The sequence below is a fragment of the Chaetodon trifascialis genome, chromosome 4 (assembly GCF_039877785.1).
Source record: "Chaetodon trifascialis isolate fChaTrf1 chromosome 4, fChaTrf1.hap1, whole genome shotgun sequence".
Lineage (NCBI taxonomy): Eukaryota > Metazoa > Chordata > Actinopteri > Chaetodontiformes > Chaetodontidae > Chaetodon > Chaetodon trifascialis.
The window spans coordinates 7,162,009-7,188,344 of NC_092059.1; the positions used below are offsets into that span (position 1 = coordinate 7,162,009).

A 26,336-nucleotide genomic window follows, 5' to 3' on the forward strand; every position below is an offset into this window, starting at 1 on the left:
GAGAAAAATCTTCAAATCGGATTGGAGGAAATTTGACACATTGTCTTTTGAGGGCTCTCCACCTCTAAACACCACCACTTTCATCTATTGGGATCTTTTCAGTCAGGTGCCATTTTGAAATAGCATCTGGTATTTTATTTTATCATCATAACTTCCTCGTGGTCACATTTGTTCACTGTTAGAGGAGGTTTGTGCTCTGCTGTGTCCTCTAGTAGAGTGGATGTGATCTCCTCTTTGGATCATAAGCTATGTTTATGTGTTTGTCCACTGCACCATAGCATGTAAAAGAATTGCTGAAGTATCTCAGAGTTTTCAGCAGCCTCTTGAAGTTAGTTTTTGGCCCATTTGTTAAAACTTAGTCTAACAAATTCATATGTGAAGCCCAACAGAAAGACACTAAAACCAAGCCTGAAAGTCTCATCGATCCCTGAAGGTATTTTGGGGGTTGTTGGTGGTGTTTGACCTTATAAGGAAAGTCAAACCCTGCCAGCTGATAGCCCTGTCAGGAAGCACCGACCTGTGTGATGGTCAGGGAGACAAATGGAGACCAGCACTTCAGGTCGGCTTAAATGTATAATGAAGATAAAAAGAGGATTTTTTTTACAGTTTACATTCAGTAGAAACAACCAAACACAGGCAGGATAAAAAGTTATTATTCATAAATGACATACGTTACCAGCTTGATTTCACTGGAATTAAGATTTATCTTCAAGCATTAAGCTAAGTTTAATTAAGAGGCTTAATTACATGTTTTCACTGGAGTTTTTGTGCAGTGTTCATTTTGCTTAATGACATTATTTCACTCACAATTTGACTTTTGTTATATCTCACACAGCTGTAATTATGGCCACTTATACTGTGACTGTACCTCAAGGAGAGATGTGGAAAGAAAAGCAATCACTTGGTTTCTGCTTGTCTCTATCTCACGTTACTGAACTGAGTGATGCTGAGGTGGTCCAGCCCACAGGGAGAAGCCAGTCGCACTGTCAGTCCGTCCTGAACACACTTGACTTTGGGACTGATTATTACCGCTGCGCGTCCGAAGATGACATCTCCAGTCACCAAAGCCATGATAGAGTCCTACGCGCTCATGGTCATGGTCATGGGCACGTTTTTCGTCTATTTCTGTGGGATGGTGTGGGCTTTTTGCAACCCGAAACTGAGCGGAGAAGAAGAGGAGTGTGGGAACGGGAAACAAGCAGCGCAGCACGGGGACGACAGCTGGATTTGCGCCCCAAATTCTCCGGAGCGGAATTTCAGGTGCGCCTGTACTCATGTGCCGGCCGCGCCGCACACGGCGGAGGGTCTCACACAGACCACTTATATAAACTTCTGGGATGATACTGATAGCCTGCTGTCAGACTGCACTGCATTTTGCCGTGAGGATCGAGGAATCAACAACCACATTGGAAATAGTCTCTCCTGGACCGCGTAGGCTGAACAGCTGCTGAACTCATCCATGTCTGCATATTGGATAAATGCGTTTGATTCTCCTCACATAACATCATTATTATCGGAGTGAGTGCACTGGAAAGAAGCTGTGGATCAAAACGCGCAATTCTCAGTTTTATTTTACATTTTTTAACATCATGCTGAACATAATTCTGGTTCTTTCCTATAACAGATGCCTGATACAGACAATGAAGATGGAAATTAAATTGCTTATAAAGTCACCTGAACTTCTTTGGAGTTATTTTGTGCTGTGAATTCAGGCTTGCATGTTGCTGTATGAAGCGGAGGAATGTTATTTTTGTGAGGTCTGCACATGCAGCTCCCAGGTGACAGGAATAAAATGCCCTCCATCCCTGATATGCATCAGGATGAAACAGGTCCTGCAGCACTGCTGCGAACACGCTGGGATTCCTTTTCTTGTTCCTTCAGTTTCTTCCTCACTTCACTTTCTAGTTGCAGTAATTTCTCATACAAATCCTCTGATGTTTCCAAGTCAATGTCCATCTGCAAAGCCAAACAGAACACATGATTTTATTTTAGAAAACGTCCTTTTAATGGACAGTGTTGTGTTGTCCTACCTGGCGTGGTTGTGTGTAGTTGCTGCCCAGCCCAGATGTTAAGCTGTGGTACTTGGCTTGAGGGTCCAGTGATTCAGGCTTTTGCTTAAATAGCCAGAACTGCAAGAAAGAGCAGCATTCATGATGAATGTCTGCTAAAGTGTGTATGGAAATATGAAAAACTCCTTTACCTACCAGAGCTTCAGCGCCATTGTAAGGGGTCAGGGTGAAAGTATTGGTGATCGTTCTTATCTGATGTCAGGAGAGAAAGATGCATTTATATGTGACAGTGATTCCTTTGAGCTGTTCTTCGCTCATCTGTTACAGCACAAAGTTAAACAAGACTAACTGGAAAAACAGGTGTGTGTCAATAATTTGTCGGAGTTGCACTCACAAGCCAAAAGACAGGCATAAGCAGCGTCCAGAGGAAGGCTGGGAAGGAGGGCAGGATACCGAACGTCAGGTTGGTCATTACAAAACCAGGACAAATGACTGATGAGTACAAACCCTGGAAAGGACAGGCAGGATCACTGTTAATGACATCATGAGAGGTTTAAAAAAAAAAAAAAAAAAACGGTGTGTGAGAGCCCACCTGTTTGTTGTGGTGTGTGTTGAGTGCCAGGCTGAGCAGGTCGGAGGCATATTTGGAGGAGCTATACGGTTGGGTGCCTTTCTGGTGCTGCATGTCCTCCAAGTTAAAAGCTGAGCGGTGAGCGTTACTGGAGGAGGTCCAGATCAACTGGGAGGTCCGGCCTGCGTGGCACAGAACTGGCTCCAGCTCCCTGATCTGGGCCATAACACAGCAGAACAGCACAGAATTACAGCACTCGGTTAAAAATGTGTGAGAAACAGGTAAAATTGCTGTGTCTTAACTGCTGAAGTCCTCTCAGATTTCTTAAACTGAGTGGCAAAGAAACTTTATTAACTTCACCGAGTGTTTCCCAAAGACCTCTAACTGAACAGCGAGGATGGATTTATAATTCTGGAGAGTCTAAACAGGAGCTCTGAGAGTGTTTCTCTGTGATGGTAACTTAATACACGTCACCTACAAACACACACAGTAAGCAGAATGCTGTCCGCAGCGACCTTATGGCTGGAACACTACAGACTGTTCATTTTTAATGAGCTTCGTTGCTAGGTGACAGACAGATCTGGTATCACCTATATTTATTCCATCAAGGTTAAATAGCTGACCTGTTCGCCCTGCAGAGAAAAACTAGAGGAAACACGGCTTTGTGTCAGATGCCAGGTGTGGATCTGACCACACTATTAGATCATTCAGTGGCCAAAATAGCTGTCACTCACAAGTAGAAAGTGACCAAAGAGGTTGGTCGCGAAAACTTCTTGCAGGCCATCAGGAGTGACGCGGTCCCTCTGCGTCAGAATGCCTTCACCAGTGGCAAACATGCTGACGACGCGGCTGTAATGAAGACATCATAGAAATCTGAGTTTCAGGAGGACAGCACGGGAAATGTGCACCGGTTGTAGAGTAGTTTCAGAGGCAGGGTGTAAAATCAATTACCTGGAGAAGAGGCCTTTGAAAAACGCTTTTACATCAAAGTGTGGGTTTGGCATGATGCCTGCATTCAGGTAGAGGTAGTCCAGTCTGTTATACCTGCAGGAGACAGCCAACCCAGTTACATAACACACATAAAGCTCAGGTGTGCAGAACAGAACCTGCTCCATACTGGCGTATCGATGCTGCTGTGTGAGGCTATCCTCCCACCTGAGTTTGACCTCCTGTGCAGCAGCCATGACTGAGGAGATGCTGCTGGTGTCCAGCTGCAGCAGGGCCACCTGGGCCGTGGGGTGAGAGGTGAGGAGGGCGGAGCGAGCAGCCTGAGCCCGGCGCATGTTCCTGCAGGCCAGACACAGCTGGAGACCCTCAGTGTCCACTGAGAGGAGACGCTCACACAGCGCCAGGCCAATGCCGCTGCAGGGAAACACATACAGTGTACAGTAATACAGCTCTGTACACCAAACATCTATATTTTTCACATACTATCATTGTTCAGCTTTGTTGTACTTGCATGTGCACTTACCTGGTACCTGTAATTGCAACCAAAACACAGAATCTACAAAATGTACATGTTGACCAAAATAATCTTGTTTTTCTTCATGAATGTACTGTATGACAAAATCATGCTGCTGGTTGGGCCAAAACTCTCTTGACAAGGAGATTTTAAAAAGATAAATTAGTAAAATATGAATAATACAAACTCCATGGCTAAAACAATAAACCAGCCGTTACATTCAGTAAAAATTCAAACCGTTTGGTTCAAGATCTTGAAGAAAGGCCTCTTTTGTTATGAAACCATTACACTTAAGACACCAGAGTTAAGCTTCATTAATAAAAACAATAAGTACAGTCATTACCTGTTTGCTCCCGTCACCAAAATCACCTTATTCATCTTTTCCGATCCAAACTGGAAACAAAGTGCATTCCGAATCCTTCACACATTACTAATACTACTGCAAATACTACTTTACAACAACAAGTTCCATCTGGTCAGTGGAAAGTTTTCCAGTCCTGTGAGTCATAGCCTTTGCTCCACCTCCGCGTTGTGATTGGATGCTGCAGCAGCACTCAGCCAGTAAGATCTCATATCAGTCTACTCAGACAAGGACCGCCCACTCAGGATCAAATATTTAGCCCTTATGAATAAGGCAGGAGCCCTCAATCAGATAGAATTCCCTGTTTGAATTTTATTTGTATTTTGTCTTTCAATGTACAACTTTTGTTTAAAACGTATATAAAAACATTCTGACTGGAAAAGAAAAACATATGAGTACAAATATGTAATAAAACATGAAATTTGTCAGGGTGCCATTACATTTTTTTTACAGCTTTACATCTGATTCATTTATAACACTGAGAGGAACGTAAATGAAAATGGAAATCACCACATGCTTCACAAATTCGCCCCCAAACCGAATGTCATATTTAACTTACTCGTACAGATTTGTATTAGCCCGCTTGCAAAACACAGAAAGATAAGGATGATGTGACCATGACAAGAGGGCCAAAGGCCTCTGCTGAACAGGCTGAAATAGTGGTATGCAGGATAAAGTTCAAGCTATCACAGAGTTATACACTGAATTATGTGAGAAAAGAAGAAGAAAGAATCCAGCACACGTCGATAAAAGAAGGAACAAACTGACTGCTGATAACTAAAACCTGTAGATGAGTCATTAGCCGTGTTAGATAGTTTTCATGAGCTAACCTAAACTGATCTGAGGCAGTCATACCGCTCCAGTTAAACACATTATTTAAGATGAATATTCCCATTTCCTCTATAATGATGATTTCAGGGGCAACACACTTTCTTTAAGCAGATATGCTTAAATCAACACCCACAACACACTCAGTAACACCTTCCCAATAATGCAGACTGCAAACACATACTGAAGCGACACCCTGTAGCTCATAAACATCTGATCAATTATCAGAGAGCTTGCAGCTGATATAAGTTTGTGATCAATGCAAGACAATAATAGTTTGCAGGGGGAAACAAAAAGACTCTCCTGAAGCAGTTTTTAGATCCAAAATGTGAGCAGGAAAATGACTGAAACATAACAACTGTCCACAAACATATCAACAAAACATAAACAGAACAAACACATATGAACATATAAATATTAATACAAAATATTGCTATTTGAGATTTAAACTTATCTACTAAAAATACACAGTCATATACACTTCATGTTCAAATCACCGTGGGGAAACTGCAGGGAGATGAGAAAGGCTGAGTTGCTTGATATTTCCTAAATGAGATGAAACTGAGATGAATACTTGAAATATAATGAAATGTGATGGTAAGGCTTCGCTGCACTTCTCTACATTCAAGCAGTCCTCCAAAAGAAAACACAAGAAAGTTTCTTATCAGACACTGTAACATGGGAACTCACTAAAAACTCATGTTAAAAAACAAACAAACAAACAAAATTTAAGTACATTTTCAAAAGTGCCAAATGTCACTTGCTACATTTAACAACCAAACCTTAATCCTGTTTCTGCGTGTGTTTCGGGGTTCGGTGTCGTGTAAAACTGAGTAGATTTTTCTAAGAATACCTGCAGGTCTATAAAACATCTCAGCCCGACAGTTAAACTTAAACTGACACACACCAAAAGTCTCCTGGTAGTCCATCTTTGTGGTGTGTAAGTCCATAAAACAGTGTTTCCCATATGGTAACCTGGACCCCACAGGTGGCTCTCACCCTGTTTCTCTACTGAAGCAAGGTAGCTTAAACCTGGACTGTGTCTGAATTGTGGTCTACTCTTGTCATGCACCATTTCCTCCAGAGATGAGCAGACTGGGAATCACTGTCTTAAAAGGTCGCCCTGGCTCTTATTCCAGCAGGGCTCGGTGTATTTCCTGGAAGGAGGGCCGTTCCTTTGTGTTCCTCCTCCAGCAGCTCAGCATGATCTTGTAGAGCGAGTCTGGACACAGCACAGGCTGAGGCAGGTAGATCTGCACGACAGGGAGCGAGACATGAAGCCAGGTTTTCACAGGTTTTCACATGGAGATTAGACGTTTGCAACGACACTCACCTGTCTTTTCTGATCCCTGAAAAACTCCCCTGTGTTTTCTATCACCTGCTCATCTGTGAGCTGAGAGTAGGGCTGCTCCTTGCAGAAGTTTAGTATCTCCCACAGGGTCACCCCGAAGGCCCACACATCGCTCGCTGTGGTGAACTTACCCTGCACAAGAAAACAGTAGTGAGGACACTGTGAACTCTGGACAACCTGGAAATATGCTGCTCCTTGACACAAATGTCCCAAGCTCTGCAAATATGTCAATCAGCTCGTCAAGAAGACATAAATGAAAGTAGATTTTCTTGGTTTTCTTACCAGCAGGATGCTCTCCCATGACATCCAGCGAATCGGCAGCACCGCTCTGCCCTGGATGCGGTAGTAGTCGCCACTGTACAGATTTCTGCTCATGCCAAAGTCAGCTATCTTTATGGTGTAGTTTTTCCCCACCAGGCAGTTCCGCGTGGCCAAGTCTCGGTGAACAAAGTTTAGAGAGGAGAGGTACTTCATCCCCGATGCTATCTGAGCGGCCATGTAGCACAGATTGTTGAAGCTGGAGAGAGAAGAAGCAGCGTCACGTGTCGGGAATAGAAATGAACACACACACAGACAGACGTATGCCGTGTCTCTTCGCTGTTTGTGCACCGCCGCTCACCTGACAGTAGGCGCATTGCTGAGCAGAGCAAGCTGTCCCTCGGGTTCGTGGCGGGACAGGAACTGGTTGAGATCTCCGTTCTCCATGTACTCTGTGATCATACAGAGTGGGTCGCTGTAGATGCACACCGCTAGCAGGCGGATGATGTTGGGGTCCTTCAAACGTGACATGATCTTTATCTCTTTCAGGAAGTCGTTCCTACCAAATTACAAAGATGAAGTGGCTTACTTCACTCAGAGAAAAATAATAATTCTACGAAGATGAAGATGTATTTTCAGTTTCAGGTGCAGGCTAAAAATTAGGTACAACCCTGATTCCAAAGATTTGGGACGCTCTGTAAGACAAAATAAAAGTAGAATGGAACTATTTGCAAACAAACTGCGTTTAACAACAGTTTTCTGAAGTGTTCCTGAGCCCATGTAATATCCTTTATCCAATCATATGTTCACAAAGAGATGAGCCTCGTTCCATCCTCGCTTGTGAACGACTGAGCCTTTCCAGGATGCCCCTTTCATACCCGATCATGATACTATCACCTGTTACCAATCAACCTGTTCACCTGTGGAATGATCCAAACAGGTGTTTTTGGAGCATTCCACATCTTTCCCAGTCTTTAGCTGCTCCTGTCCCAACGTGTTTGAAATATGTTGCTGCATCAAATTCAGATTAAGCAGATATTTACAAAAATCAATGAAGCTGACCATCCCTACTCTTTTGGGAGAGTTGGGATGCTCGGTGTTGTATTTGGTTCAGATCGCTCGAGCATCTGGAGGTGATACCTTGCATTTTTGTTGGCATCTGAACGGAGCATCTTCACAGCCACTAAAACTGGCTGGTCCTCAGGGATGTCGAATAAAAACTCTTTATTCATGAACTCCTGCATTCCCTCTGCTTCACACAGGTGCACCTGAGAGGAGGAGGAAGAGAGGAGGAACACATCATTTAGGACCTGGCTTGTGCCTGAAGCTGGTCTGAGAGCAGCTGTAGAGACGAGGTAACGAGCACACACCTCTCCGAACTGACCCTCTCCCAGCTTCTCTTTGAACGTGAGCAGCTTCCGCGGGAACTCCTCCACTACAACATCCTTCCCCGACAGCAGGTCCATAGTTACTGCAGGGATGGCGTACGTGTTGCTGCCAGTCACGCCTTGCAGGTTTACAATGTCTGCCTCTGCGTAGTGAGGGACGCCATCTTGGGCTACAGTAGTTGTGGTGGATTTAGACGCTGCTGTGCTGGTGGAGGCTGCAATGCAATGCGGGAAACTGTAAGCAGGAATCTCAATAACCATTGGCCATGCTGATAATTAATGCATGTGTGTGTCTAAGCAGACGTGTGCGTCCGCCTACCAGGCTCCTCTGAGCTCTGAGCAAACTCCGGCAGCTTGCATATGAGGCGCGACGGCTCCTGGTAGTCAGGACCGAGGGGGAAGATGCGCTCATAGGTGGAACTAGACTCCTGCTCACTGGATGCGCTTGACTGGTTGTGGTTGTAGGCGAACGTCTCGCTCTGTATTGACAAACTAGCGGTTAGTTCATCATCCAACATCCGGCGAGAGGCCTAGAATAAAGGACGCGGGGGGTGAAGGAACAGATCTGACCACCTCCCGAAAGAAGACTCAGGAATCTCAATGCACATGAGCTCACCTTCTCCAGCATCTTCTGCCACACCTGCCTCCACAGGATGATGACGATGATGGCCACAAGGATGAAGATGATGGCCACTAAACAACCAATCAGAATCCGGGTGTCGCTGTCATCCACTTTGTGGGTGGGGTCGTCTTCTGGGGAGGGAACAGATGGACATTTAAGATGGAGACTGTGTTGCATGCATGTGTACAGATCAATGAAATCAGACTTTATGTCAGAGTTTTTTTTTTTCCCAAATCAAACAGCTGGACTCAGTGACAGTTTTGATTTACAAAAAGTGAACATTTGAAGAAACAAATAAACCTTTGTCACAGCACATGGTGTGCCTTGTCAAACAGGTCTAACTAAAAACTCCCATTCAGGCACACCTGAAGTTTTTAGGACAATTGAGCAAACCTAACTGTGCAAGCTGACACGCCTCAATGGAAGACAGCCAGAGAAGCAATGCTGTTAGCTCCACCTGTGCTTTTCCTGCTACGACAAGTTGAAATGTCTCCCGTGGGAAGCCTCCATTGAGCACATTATCAGGACGAGGGGAGTGTTGGATGATTGTTCTGTAAGGAAGGCAATCTTTTTTTCCCCCTTTGCTGTCTCTTACTGTTTTGTCGGTTTTAGAGGAAACACAGCAGGGAGACTCTCAGTTGGCGGAGCTCTGACTCTCACACACACGAACGGAAAGCCAGACACCCTCCCACCTTCTCAGAGCATTGTTAAAGGGCAAGAAGTGGAAAGAGCTATTTTCTGCTTAGGTTTTACAGATCCATCCCTGATTTGTTGGTAAAATGTGCCAAACAGGAACCAACAAGGCAACGTTAGCACAACATTAGCATTGGATCAAATCCTCTATTTCAGGACATTTATTCCATGTACAATAAATGCTCTTAATTCTGACAAGCTGTCTGTGTTTTCATGTTGTCTTACTGCTGAGACATTGTCTCAAGATGCCATATTATCGCAGACGTCTTATTGAATGTGTATAAGTCTCAAGTGTGTGTGTACTTGTACTTGGTACACAGTGACAAGCAGAACAATATTTTAACCAACAGAGTGAGGACATTTTTGGAAAGGGAGGATATTTTGTCCAGTCCTTGCAACTTCAAAGTCCTGTTTGAAGGCTCAGAGTTGGTTTTAAGGGTTACATTAGAATTAGAGAAGCCATTATGTCAATGACTGTCCTCACAAAGATAGAAGTGCAAGTGTGTGTGTGGCCATATGTTACTCATGTTGTGGGGACATATCTGTTTACACAGTCACACTGTGGGGATTCGCCTTCTTTATGGGGACAAAACGCAAGTCCCCACAATGTAAATCATTACATTTTAGAGTGAAGACTTGGATTAAGGTTAGGCTTAGGTTAAGGTGAAGGTTAGGGTTAGGCAAGCAGTGGTTATGGTTATTTTTAGGGTAAGTCACCAGGAAATTAATGTAAGTCTGTATAATGCCCCCAAGAATGACAAAAATCCAACTCAGCGTGTGTGTGATCACTGACCTGGTTGTGTGTTAGGTGGTACTCCTGTCTTGGGTGGAGCCAGTGTTGTGTTGTACATGGCTGTATCTGAGAGGCCAGACAGAGTTTTTTTTAGATGCAGAGTTTCCAAAGATTTGCAGAAGTACATAAATCTTACAGCGTAAAACTAGATAAACATCAATACTAAACTATCAGGGATCTTAATGCAGTTACAGCTTACACACACAGTTCTTTGGTCTATACCTGACTGGAAGGTGATCTCACTGAACAACATCCAGGCATCAGCAAAGTAGAACTGGCACTTGATGGCACTGGCCATGTGATTGGCCAGGTTGACGGTGACGAAGCGGGCGCTGGGGTTCTTCTCGTCCACCACAGGGCTGAAGGAGAGCGGCGAGGCCTCCCAGTCTGAGTCGGAGCGGAAGTAGCACACCACCTGGCGGAAGGCCTTGACGTGCCGTGAGAACATGTTGTTGCAGTGGACCTGGATGCACGTAAAGAGGACACGGGGAGACCTTTAGAGCGGATCAGAGACGTAAAGGCTGAAAATATCCGCTATCATCAGGAGACTCGCCTTCATGGTGGTAAAGTTTCGTGTGCGGTCAAACTCAAACATGATTTCCACATATCCACTTGGGAAGCTCTCATTGGTCCATCCCACGTAGTCATACCCGGGCCACACATTGTAGACGTGGCTGTGTGTGAAATCGTCCAGTCCACACACTCCATCTGTCAGCTGGCCCAAACCTTCTGTCATACTGAGAAACAGAGGAAAGAGTGTAAAAGACAGGCAGAAAGCATCCAATCAGCATCCCTGCGGTAAGCAGGTTTTAATGATGCAGCCATTTAACACTAGGTGGCAGCATTGTAAAGCCAAGACCTCGCCTCTGCTGTTGGCTGTCATATTGTAATAAAAGCCATTTTCTTTTCCCTCTGCACTGTTGCCTTGACAGAAAGACAGAAGCCTGTCTGTGTCATGGAGGACATTATTCACCATCCAAACACCACTGTCAACAAAACACAGATTGGTTCATTCCGGTTTAAACTTCATAAGCGTGGTTGACTCAGTCATTCCCATGAGGTATTGCCTAACAGTCAACCACCATGACCCACTCACCGCCGTCTGTCTCTCTGCTTCACCATGGTGACCGGGCAACAACAAGGTGAGGGGAAAATGCACTGACGGAGGATGAGGGCAATGATGAAGCAGTGTGGTGGAGTGTGAGAAAGGAAGTAGGAGAGAATGAAGAAACACACACACACCTGTGGATGACAGCTCCATCATAGACAGAGTCGTTGACATAGACAGGGTAAGCAGGCAGGTTCATCTGTTCTCCTGCTGGAGCGTTGTACGACACAAGACCATCTGTAGAGCAAAGACAGCGATTCATTGTTTGGATTAAATAATATTTTCTGTCTAGTCCATCATTCCAAAATCATGTTGTGCATGATGTGTTTTACAAAAGCAATGACAGAGAAATATTTTCAAAATGATGCACAAGGCATGGGTCAAACCTTCCATCGTGTGAAATAGAAAAAAGTAGAAATGTGACATTAGATTTTAATAAAGTGCTGGAAGATGTATCATGATTTTGAACAATATGAAGTAATGTTTGATTCAAGGGCCTGATGACACTTAAAAGGCTCTTAAACATGCTGTTTTTGTTTGTCTTTTCGTCTACGGTTTCCAGACTCAAAAATTTTTACTGCATCATGCAATTTTTCACACACTTGAGAAAAATCTCCATATTTTCATTAAACAATTTTGCTCACAGGACCCATCAAGTCCAACCTACTTCCATATTGGATTTAAAAAGAAAATGTGCCTTTGTTCCGACAATATTTAAATTTAAGGAGGTTTGCTTGATGCCTGGCATGCACGTGAACATTTTAGGTGAGCATGTGTGCACAAAAAAATCCTACAGGGGGCACCAAAAACACCAACAGTGGCATGAATCTTGACAAGCTGTCAACTTTAAAGTTGAGATTTTGAGCATGGGAGTCTCATGAAACGCGAGACCAAAGTTGAAGAACAAAAGGAAAAGAAGTGATACACGTAGCAAGTGCATGCATTTAAAAACTGTGATTTTCAGCACTTTTCAAATACAAAGATATGAAGATATGATTATTATGGTCTACATCAGTGTTGTTTAAACAGTGTCCTGCCATCTGTCTTGTCTTTATGGGCTCAAAGGTGAGGCCCGATGGCCTTTGCTGCCAGCGTCCTCGCTCATCAGTCTTTACCCACTCTCCCTTTTCTCCTCCACCTCAGCCACCTCTTACCGAGCCATTCACAGCCGTAGAGCTCCACCCTCATGCAGACGTTCATGGAGTGGTCTGTGACGGGCATGAAGCGGACAAAGCGAGCGATGATGGGCGGCTCGAGGTCCTTGAGCACGATGTCATAGGCGTTCCTGTTGCCTTCGATCACCTGCAGGTAAAGCAAAAGCACCTTGACCTCATAATGACGCTCGCTAATGATTGACAATGAATCAGCATGATAATAAAACTATGGCCTTGAACTTGATGCACTCAACCTTGAGCTTTCCCACTGTTTCCATGAGGTGAACTCAGTTGATTTTGCTGTCTCTGATCACAACATAGTGATTAAAACCAGTGAACAACTTGGCCTCTCTGTAGAGGAGCTTTTCAGTGTTTTTAACAGCTCTTGCATCAACATTTTAGATTGAAGAATTAAGGATCTTGAAGAGGCAAGGCAGGTACATATCAGTGTGCAATCAAAGAAACAAGGAAGACCTATTTTTCTGAACTGATCACTATACAAGGTCACAATCCCAGAATGTTTTTTTAAAGCCATAACCTCTGCGATTGGTCCCCCGCCTTGCCAGCCAGCTGAATCCAGCTCAGAGACTCTCTGTCAACCCTGGAGTGCACTGTTGCACTTTAAAAGCATCAACCTGCATCTTTATGATGACTGATAACACGCTCATACCAGGTATAAACAATGACAGACCATAAAAATATGACCTGAAGACAGATGGTCAGTATCAGTTTATTATGAAGGTCAAAGTTGATTATAGAGTAAAACGTGGTTGAGGCCTCTGCCGGTGTGAAGCGCTGACTGATAGGCTGACCGACCTGCTTGCCCTGCCTGTTTCTCCATGAGATCCAGCGGCTTCCATCGCGGCTGTACTTAATTTTGTACATCTGGGCGAACTCGTTGCCGATGCCTCCCGCGTGACGACCCTGGGTGCCCACAAGGGTGATGAAGTGCAGCGAGCGGAGGTCGATCTGGAGAAACTCCTTCAGGCTGTCCGGCTCCACTGTTATCTCTGGACACCACGCGCCGTCGCCCTCCTCGAAGTCCAACCTTGGAGAGACAGAGAGAAAAGGAGGGCGAGGGGAAAGATGAAATAACGGCGGGTGGATGTTTGTATTTGAATTACAGCAGAAAAGGGAAAAGAGCGAGGGGGAAGAAAAATTAGGACAGGATGGAGAGGAAAAGGTGAGAGGAAAGTGCAAGTGAGTGCGGTGGTGGATTTCAGTTCTTACAGCCTGTTGTAAAAACACTTCAGTGACAGCCTGCGTCGTAAATTCAGCCTAAAGTGTTAATTTTGGGCAAGGGGCTGGCAGGGGTGAGGGGGAGCTTGGCGAGACTGGAAACACAGCCAGGATGGATGGGGAGAGCGTATTACATCATTACCCTGATACTGACTGAAGGCCACCCAAGTTCTTCTGCATGCACACGCACACACACACACACACACACACACACACACACACACACACACACACACACACACACACACACACAAAGTGTCTCCTTAATCATGTGGCTGCAAATAGAACTGATACCCCAGTTTGTGGTTTACTGCAAATAAACAGGCACAGGCACATTACAGGATAAACCACACACACACGCACTCATTATCAGGGTAAACATACTATGAAGCACGAGTGTGAGTGTGTGTGTGTGTGTGTGTGTGTGTGTGTGTGTGTGTGTGTGTGTGTGTGAGAGAGAGAGAGAGAGAGAGAGAGAGAGAGCGCGAAAGAGAGACCTACCTGCCATATCTAGCAGCAGTGGATTCAGACCACTGGCTGGAGGCGGAGATGTCCTCGTCCTGTATCTGCCCTCCGGACATGCCCAGAGGATACCGACACACACCTGAGACACAACGACACGTTTGATTAAAAGAAATTAATTGATAAGCAGATGAATACGATCAACAGAGGAACATCCGCTGTTTGTTTAGCCATAAACACTCATCCTGTATTTTACCAAGAGAGGGAAGCGACTAATTACAAGCAGTGTTGTTAATGAGTAGCTTTTTTTGTTTTTGAAAGCAGTACTTCTACTTTATCTTACCGTAATTTCATTTTTGATTATGCAGTTTTGGAAAGGCCAGAATTACAGAACAGCCTTAGATTACGCTTACTGTAATTTCATTTTTGATTATGCAGTTTTGGAAAGGCCAGAATTACAGAACAGCCTTAGATTACGCTGTTATGACACATTCAGGAAAATATGACATTGTAAGCAGCCTGGAGAAATGATTTCTCATGAAGGACAGATGGAGGCGGTGCATGGTCACTGCTGTAGGTTTATATTCAAGTACTGCACTTATGAAAAGTTACTGAGGTACTTTACCTGACCATTTTATGGTACTTCTACTGCACTTCATTCCAGATGGAAATACTGCACTCATTCTGCTACCCTTGACAAAACTTTGTACAACTAGTTGCAGGCAACACATCGACAACTTGATTTTCACATTCACAATTTAAAAACATACAACGATGATATAAAATATGGTGCATTGTTACACAGTATGTCAAACTACCCAACAATACATAACATAAGTACAATGAGAGCATTGTTTTAGGAATGGGCTTCTTGTTGAACCTTGTGGGGGCAGAGGATCAATGGATCAATACCAGCTGTTTGTGACCTGACATCAGACTTTTAAGATGTAAACTTATGTCAATATCATTAATTATTTATTGAATAAAGTAACCCTAAACCTAGATTTACTTGTTACTACTACTCTACTTCTACTTGCTCAAGTCTGTAACAGTGGTTTTATTTAAGCAGGATATTCTAATAGTCGTTCCACCCCTGGTATTTAAGGCTACCTGGATTATCACATTCTCCAACATGCGGCTCCCCTCACACGTCTCAGACCAACCACAGCGCTGGTCGGTGGTGAAAACTCAAAACTGTACTCAAACATTCACCAGACGCTCTCAGACATTTCTAAGACGGAACTACTTAATTCCCAGCTTCTGTCAAAAAACCTGCGAAATGTGATGGATAGTGCTGGTTGAAGGGGTGGGGTGGTGAGAGGACTGCACGCATGCACCGCCACACACACATTCAACCAAGCTACTACACACTCCTTGCACTTGTGGTTCCTTTATTGAAATAATAAGCTGGATCCATTCAGTGTCTCTGCCAGTCCAAACAGTGCTGGTATCAAGCACATGTACAGGAGTCAGTTACTGTGTGTGCGTGTGTGGTGAAACTGGCTGGTCTGAGCCCATCACGCCTCCACCGTGCGGTCAATAGAAGGAATATGCCCTCTGTTTCCTGCACGCTCCTCCACCCCCTCATGCTCCTTTTTTCTGTCTCCTCTCTGTCCTCCCCTCACTCCTCCTGTGTGGTCTCTCCCCTCTCTCATTTCTTCTGTCCTCCTCAGTGGCAAGAGGTGATAAACGTTTAAACAGCGTGATTTAGACAATCTTCTTCCCATTAAGACTCGGCGGGCATGTGGCTAACTGAGCATGGCACAGCCGATGTGGTATCAATTAACTTTTACAAGGCTCTGAATGAATCTACTGATTTCTGGGTGTTTCCAGGAGCAAAAATGAAAGGGTGCTTTTCCATCTGGTGTTATCTGCAGGGCTGGGTTGATCTTGTGTTTTGGCCGAACATTGATAACTCCACCTAGCAGGATATGACCGCTAGTTAGCCTCGTGCACGGATGAATGTGGCTTTGGAAAAAGTTGATTTCTGTGTGTGTGATAGCGCTGGGGTCGCGGCATCAAGCGGAGCGGGCGCACTGACCCTGTCCGTTAGCCTGGCCCCTTGTCTCACAGAAAAACCTTTGAGAAGATGCCAGCAACAGCAGAGCTCGAGGTTCAAGGCCTCCTCTGTCCCTCTCGTGCTCTATCCCTCATTCTTTTTCTCGCTTTTCTCTCCATGTGATTCTCCCTTCCTCTTCCTCCAAATATTTGCTTAAAAGTCGAGACGTGGAGTCCCCTGAAGCTTCGGGCCTCGGACCGACGACTCGCATGTCTGTGCACACAAAACCAGACGTGGATGCAGTGCAACCACACGTACGCATGCAGGCTTTCGTCTTGGCAGTGACACAGTGACAGCTTGAGGGAGGCACAAACAAAAACTCTTCCAGATGTCTACATTCGCCTCCTCTGTTCTCCTTTCATCTTGTCCTCTCTAACCTTTGTTCCATGCTGCCCTCTTCACTTCATCCCTCATCATTCATCCCCAACTGTTTACACCGCTCCCCTCCACTCCACTCCTATTACTCTCCTCGCACCAGATCGCCTTGGCTATAAGCAGACCACATCAACAGAAATCATCTTACTCTTCTCATATTAGCGGTACCCTTTCCTATGTAATTACAAACCATTTTAATGATAGGTGCTGTGATCAAACTGCACGTATGATAGCTAACACAAACCGTCAGAACCTGCTTCAAGAGAAACAACACAGCTCTCCAATAAAAGATTTCAGATCAGGGCAGGATACGATGACAAAGAGCATCAGCATTTGAAAATAAAGTGCACGAGCTTGAATGATCAAGTAGCTGAAACGTTGAATCTGGTGCAGTCTGGTCCAGAGGTTATGGGGTTTGAGGTGGCTGGCGTTCCTGCGCTCGCGAGGGCCAGAAGAGAAGCACTTGAGCTTCATTCACGCAGAGTGTAAACAGACATGGAGATGAAGAAGCAGATAACCACAGTACAGCATGTCATCTTTCACTGTCTCCACGCTGGGATGACACATTGTCAAAAAATACAAAACACTTTTTCCACTCAGCGCTCTCAGTGGAAATTCTGCAGTGATTCTGCACATGTCATGTGGTATGAGGTGATGACATAAGTTGTGCATTTTCTCTATGAAGCCTTGCCAGAAACATACAGTGATCCACATGCAGACAGCGCACTATCACCAGTTGGAGAAAACACAGCAATTGCCTGGGACATAATTGATGAAAATAGGAGTCATTATCAGTCTTTAACCACATCCTCAAGAGAGTCAGAGAGACGGGTTTCAGTGTGCAGCGCCGGATGTATGACCGCTCTTCAAAATGTTGGTTTTTGCTGTGTTTATTTATCCACCCAACCCACTCAGAGGTGACCCCTGGGGTGAGCTATGGGGGCAGGCACACATACACAGATTAACCCCCCCACCCCACACGCACACACACCACCATCACCACCACCACCACCACCCATCAGGCTCAACATTTGGCCACAGTATCTAAAAATATCACCCCAGAAAAAGGTGGAAAAATACCAGCCTTGTGTGGTGGAGGGATAGAGAGAGAGCGAGAGAGATGGAGGAGTAACGGACCAAACCCTCTCTCTCACCTCTTGATTTTTACCGCACCCTGACTACTGAAAGGCAGGTTTGTTCTGTAGTGTTTGCTGTCCAACCGCTGGCTCCAAACACACACGCACACACATACACACACACATGCATACATGCTGTGTAGTCACGCAAGTTGATGCTCACATCAAATCCTCTTGCATCAGTTGCATTAAAGCTGCACAATCCAATATTTTTACATTAACAATGGATTAAATGACTCCATGCACTACAAAGGGGGGTTTATTTCTTAATATCTGCCAGTTCTGCCTTTCTCATCCAAGCTTGTTAGCATCTTTTAGCGCGTTGTTTTGGTTTTACAGCCCACAGCTTTACTGTTTTCGTTCACTCTCACATTCTCTGTTGTAGGTTTCCTTCCCAACACTGAGTGGCTGACAAAGTTAGCAACTAGCCGTGTGACGCTAGTGGAACAGTTAACTGCTAAATAGCCTCATATTTCCCATATTCAGAGCTAAGACGACTTACATTCATCAGGTGACCAGAAAGACGTCTGCCAATGAATGCTAATTTTCTTTGTGTCTGCTGGATTCATAAATACAAGACCGTTAGCTAACACGTCAGTACTGTGTTTACACCTTGTTCTGCTGCTACTATCAGGCTAATGTTTTAAAGATATTCAAATACATTCAGTTTTCACTTACTTTTGTGACAAACAATAAAATGTCTATCTGTCACTGGCTAAAACATGGCATAGCAGCAGGTTATAACGGCTGCGCACTGACCCAGTAATGTTAACACACATATCTATCCAAAGTTGGCTTGCACTAGCTAATGTTAGCTAACATGAACAACTGGTCATATTAGACCAAGACAGGTTGCAGCAGTTAAATCTGATTTGAGCAAGGATGTGTTATTATTGCTTTTGAAGTCTGCTTTTCATTTGTAAGGAGATTAGTTATTCTCTCGGTAGTGTCAGTTTAAAGTTACTGCAGTGATTCAATGATTCAAAGAGAAAGTCCTCATGCATTCACTTGTTCAATCATTCAAGATTTACTCAAATCATCCTCACGAGAAGAAGCCCACACAATAACAGCGCTGCTTGATATCTGGCTGCTCCGCTCAGGCCTTTGCACATGTCCACGCCTCCTCCCCCTCCACAGTGAAATAAAGTTCGCCCACTCACGAGTAAAATGGGAAAGACAGGGATGGTATAACTCCATTGCTTGGGAATTTTAAACAGGGGAAAGTTGGCATCACTCAACATCTCAGCTCTACTAAATTCAGCCATGAATATTTCCAGACTATGGAAAAATGACCCTCTTCTCAATGCAGCAGAACTAAAGCTTCAGACAGAATTATAGCTGGACATATCCTGCTTCCATATATCAGAACAGGTTGAGATTTGAGCTCTTAGAGACACTGAAGGTGATTTTTATCTCATTTCATTTCATTTTTTACAATAATCGTTGGTGGTTTTTCAGCCAAGAAATCCCTTGGGTCAGATTATAGATACAAAATTTTGCCTTGAATGGTGAACTTGTTGAACTTTGACCATGATCAGATGCACAAACAGTCCTCTCCATGACTTATGAGTGGTCAGATACTGGGAAACACACACATACACACACAAGTGCTGGGGGAGAAAGACAGAGCCTATTTGAATGGACTTTCCTGCTGTCAGAATGTCTGGTATGCATTAGCCACAGACTCCAGTGGGATAGCTGGATCCACAGTATGCGTGTGCATGCGGGAATATGCATGCGAGCAGGCACACAAACACACACACACGCTCACCAAAACACAGGAAGAAGACAGACAAGGGAAGAAAGTTACTCCCACGAGGGTCAAACACTCAAATCCTTAATTAAGTGTGGTTGAGAAGATGCCTCGTAAAGTAGCCAATAGAAATGCTTGGTGCCGAATGCTAAATGCTACAAGAAAATGTGAAATGTCCGATGTTAGACTCACATCTGGTTAAATAGGTCGCAAGCGAAGTTATTTATGTATATAAATGAATGTAAGGAGAGTAAAGGAAAGGAACCACAGCACGCACGCTTTATTTTACTTGAAAACTCCTTCTATAAATGCTCTATGATCTCTATCTCAATCACCCTCTCCATTTCTTTACTCCATTTTTTTTTTTTTTAAAAAAAGCTCCTTAGAAAACTCTCCGCTGTCTCTTTTATTCTGTTAGCTTTGGCACACAGAACGAATGAATGATGAGCAGGGAGAGCCAGGATTTGAGCGCGTGTTTACGCACGGTGTGTCCGTGTGTGGATAAAAGTCGCTCTAGAAAACAGCTGTTAAAAATCCAGGTTTAAACATAACTTTTTGTTTGCTCAGTTTGAAAAACGTAATGTTTTCCCCCAGCACATTTGAATGATCTCCATCTGAGGGGGCAGGAAACCCCCAGGCCTGTCATCACAGCCTCATGTTTGTTTTAGTTTCATATATTCTCAACATGAAATTGGATTTGCAGTCATACAACAGTGTAGATCATAATGTCATAAGTTTTATTTTGAAAGTGGAAGTGGGATGGAGTGAGGCGGGAGGATGTGGAGGTGATGGGGCGTTTTTCCTCCACTGGTATTTCTTTCTTTTTAAACACTGCTTGGCAGAGTGAGGTCAGCGCGACCCGTAAACTTTTCTGACAAAACCATCATTAATCACTGTTTAGATCTGAGTACATATCGTTCATTATCCTTTCAACAATGAAGAAAACTCAGCCTGATGACAGCAGCTTTGAGACTGAAGTCATAAACAGTAGCCAGATCGGGGTTTTTACTGGCAAATATCTGCTGTGTTTCTACAATTTCAACAATAACTAAAAACCTCTCTTTGGTTCCTATTTGACTCCGTCTCTGCCCACCAAATGTTGCTACTCTATTTCCTTGTAAAAAATTATTGGTTGCTTTTTCATTGACATCACAAAAACCACCCGTACAGTGGAGGGAGAGCTGGAGAAAGGCGTGCATGCTGGGATCAAAGAGGCCAAACCAGAGAGAGGGGACCACATGGCTCCCACAAAGCACCACTTATCCAAAATCTGAATCAGTCGCAGTCTGCACTGGACCCAAAAACACTGCCCAAAACTCACAAAACTCATTTTATAGCGTTCACAAACTCTTGAATATGATCTCACTGCAGTCGGGGACTTGAATGCAGGCACCTAAACACAGCGCGGAAGCATGGGAGATGCAGCACGCACCTGGGTTGACCTGTGATGTGACGGCTGTTAACAGGTAGAGGAGGACGAGCAGGAGGAAGTGAATGTCCCACAGGTGCTTCATCCCAGACACGTGCACAGAGACAGGCTTCCAATCTGAAAGACAAGGTGGACACAGCAGGTTACACAAGTGTGTGATACGCAGTTCGATCATATCACCAGAAGGTTAAAACAGAGAAACATAAAGCAGCACGATGAACACAGTTTATTTTGTATTTGCTCCTCTGTATTCATGGGAACCAACATTTGTTTGGATATACAAGGGGAAAATGAGAGTTTAATTGGAAGCATGTTTTTATTTCACTCAATAAAAGACACAATAATTGCCACCAAACTGGAATTTCCATTTATTTAGAGCTTTATCACTCTATGAGGGAAGGCCTATTAAATTCCAACAGCGGTGATATTTCAATATCAGCCATACAAGACAGAACAGCCTCAGTCCCTGTGCAATTAATATGAAGCTTTTTGGTTTATAATTTTACATAATGCGCTAATTGTAGGAACAAATGACGAACGAAGAAGTGGAGGGACAAACGGAGAAAGAGACGTTGAGACACTGAGTCACAGACATGACTTCAGCCGGACAGACGCAGCGCCAACAAGCCGCCTCCAACTGACCACTTAGTCCAACAGCAGAGCAAAATGGTTTTCAGCTAGTTTCTGTCCACATCTCATTTATGATGTGAATTCATGAATGTCCAGTTTAAAACAAAAAAACAGACAAAACAGGAAGTACACAGACGTCTCATTCCACAATGAAAGTCAAGTTTTTAACCTTGTTAATGTGTCCATACAGTTGTTTCTACATGCTGCAGTACACATTATGAGCAAAATAAGCAGTTAACGGCATGAATGAGCATTTCTGCAAGTGACCTGCAGTGGATCAATAACACAAAAACACAGATTCAGACTGTCTGACGGACTAATTTATGGGACGCGGCAAGTGCAAGCCAACATGTTGGTCAGCTGGTAGGATTATTTTTCTCATGTTTGATTCGCTGACTGCGTGATTGGTCAGTTGCAGTGATGTAGAGTTGTAGGAGCAACACCAATGCAGTGGTATCAGATCCTGCAGGTGGAGATGAGGCGGAGACCATTTCCATCCAAAGAGTTTTATCTCAGCCATTTTAAGGCATAAAGAGATTTTTTTTCCATGGAAAAAACTTCTAAATGTATCATTGTGGTGAACAGAGACAAGTTTTAAGTTTTTAATCAATGCCATGAGAGGAATTTTATATATTTCTGATGGGACATGGATGCGTTCATTAGCAAAAGCTTCCACTTGGCTCGCTTCACTTGAACAGCTTGATGCAGTTATCTGATCATGACAGAGTTAAGCACTTGATGAACCCAGCTTGGCCACTTTTTACTGCTGCTTAAAGTCTGTTATATAACCGAGGTTAGTTTTATTGTTCGCACCATGTTAATCACGTCTTATGTAACACAATTGTGCAGCAAATGAGAAATCCAGAAATCAAGAGTTAATTTTCTTAAGATGTCCAAGGCAGATTCTTTTAGCTGCTATCTAATGAGTTTGTCTCGTTCTTGTGCAGGCAACAGAATTTGTGCTACAGCTCCAATGTAAATACTGAAAGACAGCACCAAAGCGGGGTTATCTAAACCCAATTTAACATGACACAAAACAAAACTACCAGAGCGTTGTGGGAATTTTCACAGAGACATCAGTGTGTGTGCATATCAGACGTTTCCTGGTCTTCATCACTGGCCAAAAACAACATTTTCCTGACGTTCCCCCATTGAAATAACAGACAGATCAGCAGAATGCCGCTCAAAGCTGCAGAGCTGTGGTCTGGTCAATGGGACATGACTGGACTACAGTACAGACCTTCATTCACGTACTGTTCAATCTGCTGTCAATCGGTGACTGTGCTGTACTAAATCAGGCCTATTCTCCAAACATTATCTCTGTTTCTCTCCTGTTGCTTATATTCAGCAGTAACTTTGCTAACGCTGCAGTTAACACTGCAGTTAACCTCTGTCCAAATTAACCTCTGACATAAATGAAGTGCAGGTTCACATTCGCTGTACTCGATCTATGGGAATCAAATCCAGACCTGTTGATTTTGAGCTCATGCCCAAATTTCCTCAGGTTTCCCACATCACCTCCAATGATTGTGATTGGACATGTGCATTTGGAAAGATGAAAAATTAGCTGGAAAACACTGATTGTTATGGTTTGTTTTTTTCCAAAGATAAATACTGTGGATGAAAACGGATTTTTAGAGTGAATTAACACAATGGCAATTCAGCACGGATGAAAGTATTACAATACATATATATCTGCAATATCATAAACTGGGTGTCAGTCTGGAAATTTCTGGAAAAAATTGATGAGGTCTTAGATGTGTTTGGGGAGTGAGGGAGCAGCTGTTTGGTCCTGGTGGTGGAGACACAAGGCTGGCATCTGAATTAAAAGCATTTAATTAGCGAAACACAAGTCACGCAGTAAGTCGTCACAGGAAATGCTACGCGTACGTCGAGTTCTGATCTTACCGCTATCGTTTAGCAAAAATGCATCTACAAAAGAAATTAAAGGTCATTTTCAACATTTGTTGAGAGCAGATCAGTTTGAAAAACTCCAAGAAGTAATGGATCGAGAAGGAGCAGCCACAGTGAGCTGTTAGATGACGAGCTGCAGGCAACAGTCTGCTGCCTGCAGACTCATGCTGTAAGCATCATAAAATCAGATCACGGTGGCTCACAACATGACAGAAAAGGCAAATAATTGCGTGATTTATTTGTTAATATGATAGTTTTGCTCTGCCCAGAATTGCGTTATCTGTATTAAACCACATTTGCTGCTAGCACCAGTGTCGCCAAATCAAATAGAACAACTTTGACACTTTATAAGCCAAATCCTCAAACAGACCTTTAAAAAGTCCTGCAGTAAAAACCTCAAACTATTCTCATGCGAACGGCGTTGATGGTCCACCCACTGAATTTTGTGACACTAATTACAGTCTGACTTGAGTCTTTCATTGTGCCTTCACACAAAATCTTATTGCTTTTCTTGCTTCCACTTCCTGCAGCTTCAGGTTGCAGCCACTTCCCACTGAGACTCCTTCACTGAGCCTAACTCCTCTTGGCTTTTCATAGCTAATGAAACACAAACACCTGACGGCTTGTATGCGTTTGGAAGTCAAAAATGTGTTTACCATGTGCTGGAGAATATTTATGTAAAGGCTGCCTGTGTTGTATCAGGGAGGAGAACTGACCTTTGGTTCTATACTTGGAGACTCTCAAAGGACCATGCTGGTGTGTTTGCGTGTTTTAACCCATTTACTGCAAATCACATACATTTCACATTACCGCTCACCACGATAAAGATCAAAGACTAGAAAAGTTGTCTCTCCATCTTTTATCTTTGCTTTCTGGTATGCATTTGATTTGATGAATGCATGTTATCGTCTAGGCAGCAGCTTTTGGTTCATGTCAGTGTAGTAAGAAAAAAACACTTGCAGAGATTTGAAACCAGCTTCAGACAGGTATGAAAAGTCTACTGTGTGGTGCGTTCAAATGGTATTAAAAAGCTCAGACATCTAAGTTTTGAGACTATGGTCTTGGAAAGAAAAAAAAAAGTCAAAAGTAATCACTACTTTAGCAGCAGTGCACAACTCTGCCAAAAGAGAAAGACTACTAAAATATTAACTGTGATGGATTACCTATCTTAAGTAAATTTGGGATCTCTCCTTGTTTATTTTAATACTGCCCTGACGTGCTGAGACCCATGACTCAGCAGGAGGGAAAATGCTTTTATCGGTAGGCTTGGAAAGAGGCTGTCTTAATGTAAACTGTATGTAAAATGTAGGAAATGGGCTCAGTTGGTGTGAAAACACAGTAAAAAGAAAAAGTCCTTTCGAGGACATTTAGACCCTTAAATGATTTATTCAAGATAGAATTTAAGACGCTTCTCATCATCTCTGCTCTTTCTTTCATCCTCAAAGTTAAAGCTTTGACAGACTTTTGAGTTTATGTTGAGTGTACAGTCAGAAGCTTTCTCGATGGTCATGGTTTAGTGTTTGTTTTATTGCCATTGCCTCCTCTGGTTCCGGCTGTGTTCTCGATACCTGTATGAGGTGAACAGCTGTTATTCCACCACTGGCCTCTGTTACAGTAACATCAGATCAGTCAAACGCAGGTTCACAGCTCTGGAAACTTCCCTGCGTTCTCGTCTTACAGGAACACAGCAGGAAAAACTTATTCATGTCCTATCTCGGTTTCAAATAGTGTCTATTCCAGGATTTTTTCCTTTTTGCTTTCAAAGACATATTTCAAACTTTTAAGGGAAAAACTGTAATAAGCTTATGAAAATACTGTCAAATTATCCGAGGGGTTAAATTTCAACATTCAAAAGTGTCTACGGCCTTTTATTTATTATGCTCTCATTTTCATTAAACTACAGTTTTTCCACACAAAGGTCGTGGGTTGTCTCGTCTCATAATGAACCTTATTCCAGCAATCGTGTCATACAAGTAGGTGTTTGAAAAGTGGGCACTGCTCTGTAAAATTCATTTCAACCGCTACACCTTGCAGTAACACAAGCAGTAACAGTAGGAGATGAGGGGGTTGGAGACAGGGGAACCTAGCGTGGACCACGCAGCTGCACAAACCCTTCAGTGGTGAATTTATTCTCATAGCTCCTGAGAGACGCAGCAGGAAAAAGACAGGAGATCTAGGTCACATCTTCCTTTATGTCAGAGCAGAGCACAGATATAAGTTTGACCTTTGGGATTTGTTATTTGGCATGCAGGAGTGCATACTGTGGGCCAGCGAATAAACAGTGCTTCAAAGGTTTCCCGAAACTCTCCAAGTGAGGTGAAATTATGGAAAAAATGTCTCCTTCCAGGTACAGTGTGTCTGACATTTTACTGCTAATTAAACAATTCATTCAGCAGACACCAACAGGCAGAGTTTGGTTTGGATAACGCTGGTCTGAGGTAAAGTCTGCTCTCCTCTGTAACCATGGCGTCCAGGTAAACTTGGTCCACCTACTTTGTGTTGAGCTCACACACTAATGAACCAATGCAGGCAGTCCAACATAAACAGGTACAAGAAGGGGGGAAATAGGAGGAGGGAGGGGATGAGATGGGGGAGAAGTGCAGGGTATAAAGGGGAGCGAAGATGCTATTGAGTTAGAGTACTTTAAAAACAGCATTTCATTTTGCAAAAGTCATATATAACGGCATCCCAGGTCCGATGTCTCTAATAAGGGATCCTTGACAACAAAACTTGACTACTGT

General features: G+C 43.6%; 2 protein-coding genes across 4 annotated transcripts in view; both read right to left on the reverse strand.

The window, feature by feature from the left end:
* Positions 1-1,684: 1,684 nt before the first annotated feature.
* On the reverse strand, positions 1,685-4,457 carry hsd17b7 (hydroxysteroid (17-beta) dehydrogenase 7). Its single transcript, XM_070961330.1, has 9 exons — positions 4,386-4,457; positions 3,736-3,942; positions 3,532-3,624; positions 3,315-3,429; positions 2,602-2,796; positions 2,404-2,517; positions 2,205-2,261; positions 2,031-2,129; positions 1,685-1,956 (listed from the first exon to the last, which is right to left on the reverse strand). Exons 1-9 carry the CDS (start codon positions 4,418-4,420, stop codon positions 1,816-1,818), a joined length of 1,056 nt encoding a protein of 351 aa, XP_070817431.1. The 5' UTR covers positions 4,421-4,457; the 3' UTR covers positions 1,685-1,815.
* Positions 4,458-4,690: 233 nt separating this feature from the next.
* ddr2a (discoidin domain receptor tyrosine kinase 2a) overlaps positions 4,691-26,336 on the reverse strand; it is a 32,111-nt gene continuing 10,465 nt past the window's right edge. Inside the window, exons 2-17 of one of the 3 annotated variants that reach the window (XM_070960638.1) lie at positions 21,055-21,168; positions 14,339-14,441; positions 13,415-13,646; positions 12,599-12,746; positions 11,579-11,681; positions 10,890-11,073; positions 10,559-10,799; positions 10,337-10,402; positions 8,845-8,981; positions 8,548-8,707; positions 8,211-8,443; positions 7,981-8,108; positions 7,202-7,399; positions 6,865-7,099; positions 6,565-6,714; positions 4,691-6,484 (exon numbers count right to left, since the gene is read on the reverse strand). In XM_070960638.1, coding sequence (XP_070816739.1) covers positions 6,362-6,484; positions 6,565-6,714; positions 6,865-7,099; positions 7,202-7,399; positions 7,981-8,108; positions 8,211-8,443; positions 8,548-8,707; positions 8,845-8,981; positions 10,337-10,402; positions 10,559-10,799; positions 10,890-11,073; positions 11,579-11,681; positions 12,599-12,746; positions 13,415-13,646; positions 14,339-14,441; positions 21,055-21,136 — 2,523 coding nt within the window. In that variant the 5' untranslated portion in view covers positions 21,137-21,168 and the 3' untranslated portion in view covers positions 4,691-6,361. Of the gene's footprint in view, positions 6,485-6,564; positions 6,715-6,864; positions 7,100-7,201; positions 7,400-7,980; positions 8,109-8,210; positions 8,444-8,547; positions 8,759-8,844; positions 8,982-10,336; positions 10,403-10,558; positions 10,800-10,889; positions 11,074-11,578; positions 11,682-12,598; positions 12,747-13,414; positions 13,647-14,338; positions 14,442-21,054; positions 21,169-26,336 lie in introns of all 3 variants that reach the window. The other 2 variants (XM_070960637.1, XM_070960636.1) reach the window with 2 other exon arrangements.